The sequence below is a fragment of the Octopus bimaculoides genome, chromosome 4 (genome assembly GCF_001194135.2).
Source record: "Octopus bimaculoides isolate UCB-OBI-ISO-001 chromosome 4, ASM119413v2, whole genome shotgun sequence".
Taxonomy (NCBI): Eukaryota; Metazoa; Mollusca; class Cephalopoda; order Octopoda; family Octopodidae; genus Octopus; species Octopus bimaculoides.
In genome coordinates, this window is record NC_068984.1 from 127,445,737 (window position 1) to 127,449,386 (window position 3,650).

The window sequence follows — 3,650 nt, forward strand, 5'->3', positions numbered from 1 at the left end:
GGCACATAAAAGACACCATTTCGAGCGTGGCCGTTTTCGTGCGGGTGACACGTAAAAGCACCCACTACACTCTCTGAGTGGTTGGCGTTAGGAAGGGCATCCAGCTGTAGAAACTCTGCCAAATCAGACTGGAGCCTGGTGTTGCCATCCGGTTTCACCAGCCCTCAGTCAAATCGTCCAACCCATGCTAGCATGGAAAGCGGACGTTAAACGATGATGATGATGATGATGATGATTTGAATGACTATTTTTCCATGCTTACATAGAGTAAACAGGATTTCTTGAATCAGATTTTCTATGCTCTTTTCCTGTCACCAAACCTCACTGATTTCCAAGTAAGATAATATTTTCCTATAGCCGAGACATGTTTCTGAGAAAGTTTCCCTTGGCTATATATAAGGATCCCTACCAGGGGCCCTATTATCGATTTTTTTTCAACAATCTGAATACGTCATGAGGTTTCCAGACATGAAATACCCATGTAGTTTGTGCTAAATAACTGTCCAGTTGGTCCTGCTTATACATATTTATAATAAGCCAAAAGGTTCATGATCAGAAGATACGCCATAAAGCTAAGCACTTTATGGATGTGAAACCCAGGGTAATCTCATAAACAGGTCTTATCTAACTTTATTTATATAATATACTGCTCTATAACTTAGAGAGTGCTTTTGTTTGGGATTTATGTTTTGCCAATAATCCATCTTGCTCCCTGACCAGAGTGTTTTACAAAGACCATGTGGTTTGTGCTAAATAGCAGGTCATGCTTATACATATTTACAGAAACCACTCTGTGTGTGTGTGTGTGTGTGTGTGTGTGTGTGTGTGTGTGTGTGTGTGTGTGTGTGTGTGTGTAAAATTATATACACTTATACAAATAAAATACCTTTTACAGCTACCAATCTATTCAATCAAATTCTCAATAACATATTGTTTATGCAAATCTCACCAATTTTCACAACTATTCTTCTAACATATTAAAACCTAACACCACCATGTTTCAAGTCTAAACCCATTCATGAATGCAGAATTCAGACAAATATTTTGCCAGTAAAGTGTGCTTATTTTCTAATCATGTTCAATCTCAAAGTCTATATGTCTGCTCCAATTGTTTCTATACATCTATTTGCTCTCTTTGACCCCACAGTTAAAGAATAATAGAAACTTGTACATAATAGATGAGCACTTCATTGTATCATATTAAATGATATTGAGTTGCAGATGCAATGAAAAATATAATCATCTGATAATTCAATAACCCAAATTGCAACAATTGTAGAAAACTAATAACAACAGTTTCTGATTATGAAAAAAAAAATCTACATTATTTAGAAATGATTTAATTATATATGATGTTGGATGGGAAAACTAAGTAGAATAATTTTCATCAAACTTTACATTAAAAAGCAAGTAAATATAGTAAATATGCATTTTACCTCGATGGAAAAGTCTCTGTCAACACTGTATCGTGTTCGTAAATATTTCCTGAAAAATATTAAATTAAATCCATTTCAGATGAATTTATCTCACATATTTCATAATGTAGAAAAGCCTGTGAATTAAGCTCCAAATTTATAATTACACTAATTTATTACAAAAATATTTTTCAAGAAAACTTCACTGCTTTCTGTTGAGTGTACTGGTTTTTATACATCCAAATGTATTATAGATATCTTCAGTTTTACATCTGAATATTCTGCTTATGTCAACTTCTATGCACAACTATTAATTATTTAAATACACAAATTTACAAAATACTTGTACATTTCTAACTGTAGCACTTTAAAAATTATTTTTAGCTTTAGAAAATATTTAACTCTCATATATTTAACTTTCATTAAACATTACTGTAATACAAACAAAAACATTATATATTATTTCTTAAAAAAAAGGCATGCATCTTGTTAATTATGCAGGTATGAATAAATTTTATATATAATAAGGTGCATAGGTGGTAGTGTGTTTAAGATGTTTGCTTCCCAACCACATAGCTTCAGGTTCTGTCCCATTGCATGGCTCCTTAGGCAAGTATCATTTACTATTTTCACCAAAACCTTATGAGTGGATTTGGTACACAGAAACTGAAAGAAGCTCATTGTGTGTGTGTGTGTGTGTGTGTGTGTGTGTGTGTGTGTGTGTGTGTGTGTGTGTGTGTGTGTGTGTGTGTGTGTGTGTGTGTGTGTGTGTGTGTGTGTGCTTGTGTGTCCTTGTCTTCCCATCACATAATATCATAGTTGTATATGAGTGTTGTTGTTACACATGTAGTGTCATTCATTTCCAATATTCTGCAAAAACAGGTCTGTCCATAGGAAATATTAAAGATAAGAGTTAACAACAGGGAGAGCATCTGGCTACCTCAACGAACTCCGACTGACCCATGCAAGCATAGAAATAATATTAAAACAATAATGGTAATGGCATACATATATATATAAATATATATATATATGTCATCCAGCAGTATGTAGGAGGGAACCAAGTCAAAGCTCTCTGATTGGCTCAGTAGGTGCAGTAGTGATTCTTGCACTGACATGTCTGTCTGAGTTTCATGTAAAGAATGATGAGATTTAATAGGTCAAAACATTTCTCTGTTCAGTAATTCCACATATGTTCTTGACAATTATCTTTCATCATTGTACTATTCGGATCTTGTTCAAAACGGGGGCACCAGTATTTTTTTACGAAACACTTTCAAACTTGGGACACTGGTAGAATGTGTCATATAAAACATCTTTTTCTCTTAGTCTTCTTAACAAAAAAACGTGCATCGCAAGTTATTTCATGTTAAAGTTGTCGTATTTCTGTAATTTCAACCAATGACTGATGTCCATTCAGCCGTAAAAATTAAGTGCTGACTACGTAAACAAACGAATCTCGGCGGTGATAAAATTATTATTTCCTTGTCAAAAAATGGCTGAAGCATATTGGCAGTAGCTAATAAACCTTTCTATTATAGGCACAAGGCATGGTTTTTGAGGGAAGGAGCAAGTCAATTAGGGTTAGGGTTAGGGAAAACGAACACACGTGTGTTGCCTCTGCAAAATGTCAGAAGTAATGGAGATTAAATACGCTTTACACCGCTTAAAGTGCCAAAGGAGTAACTTGTAAACAGTTGAATACTTGTCAATGATTGGTTGAAATTATCGAAATAAGACAATTTTTTACATGAAATAAATCCGAATACAAAAATTTTTTTCTGTTCTATAACACAAAATAGATAAGTATACGAAGTTTGAAAGTCTTTCGGTACCAAAAACACTACATAAAACATTAATGAAAACTGGTGCCCCCGTTTTGAACAAGATCCTACTATTCTTTGTAGTTATTTTTTTAAAACCAAAATGACAGACATCAATCTTCAAATGACCCGACATTAATCAGAGGAAGGTGGTGGCTGTGGTGGTAGTGTATGTATATTCACAAACACAGAGGATAGATTGACAGAGATGTGTGTATGTATCCTCAATAATATATATCTTTAACCCATGATAGCATGGAAAAACAGACATAAAATGAAAAAAGAAATTATACATACATACATGCATACATACATACATACATACATATATATACATATATATATATATATATATATAGAGAGAGAGAGAGAGAGAGAGAGAGAGAGAGAGAGAGAGAGAGAGAGAGAGAGA

At 33.8% G+C, this 3,650-nt stretch overlaps 1 protein-coding gene across 7 annotated transcripts in view; it reads right to left on the reverse strand.

Annotated features, from left to right (window-relative positions):
* LOC106871165 (AP-1 complex-associated regulatory protein) overlaps positions 1-3,650 on the reverse strand; it is a 253,283-nt gene that overhangs the window by 153,671 nt on the left and 95,962 nt on the right. For 5 of the 7 annotated variants that reach the window (XM_052967477.1, XM_052967474.1, XM_052967475.1 and 2 more), the window contains exon 2: positions 1,437-1,485. The exons of the other annotated variants lie outside the window; for them this stretch is intronic. In XM_052967477.1, coding sequence (XP_052823437.1) covers positions 1,437-1,485 — 49 coding nt within the window. The remainder of the gene's footprint in view (positions 1-1,436; positions 1,486-3,650) is intronic. 7 annotated transcript variants of the gene reach the window in all.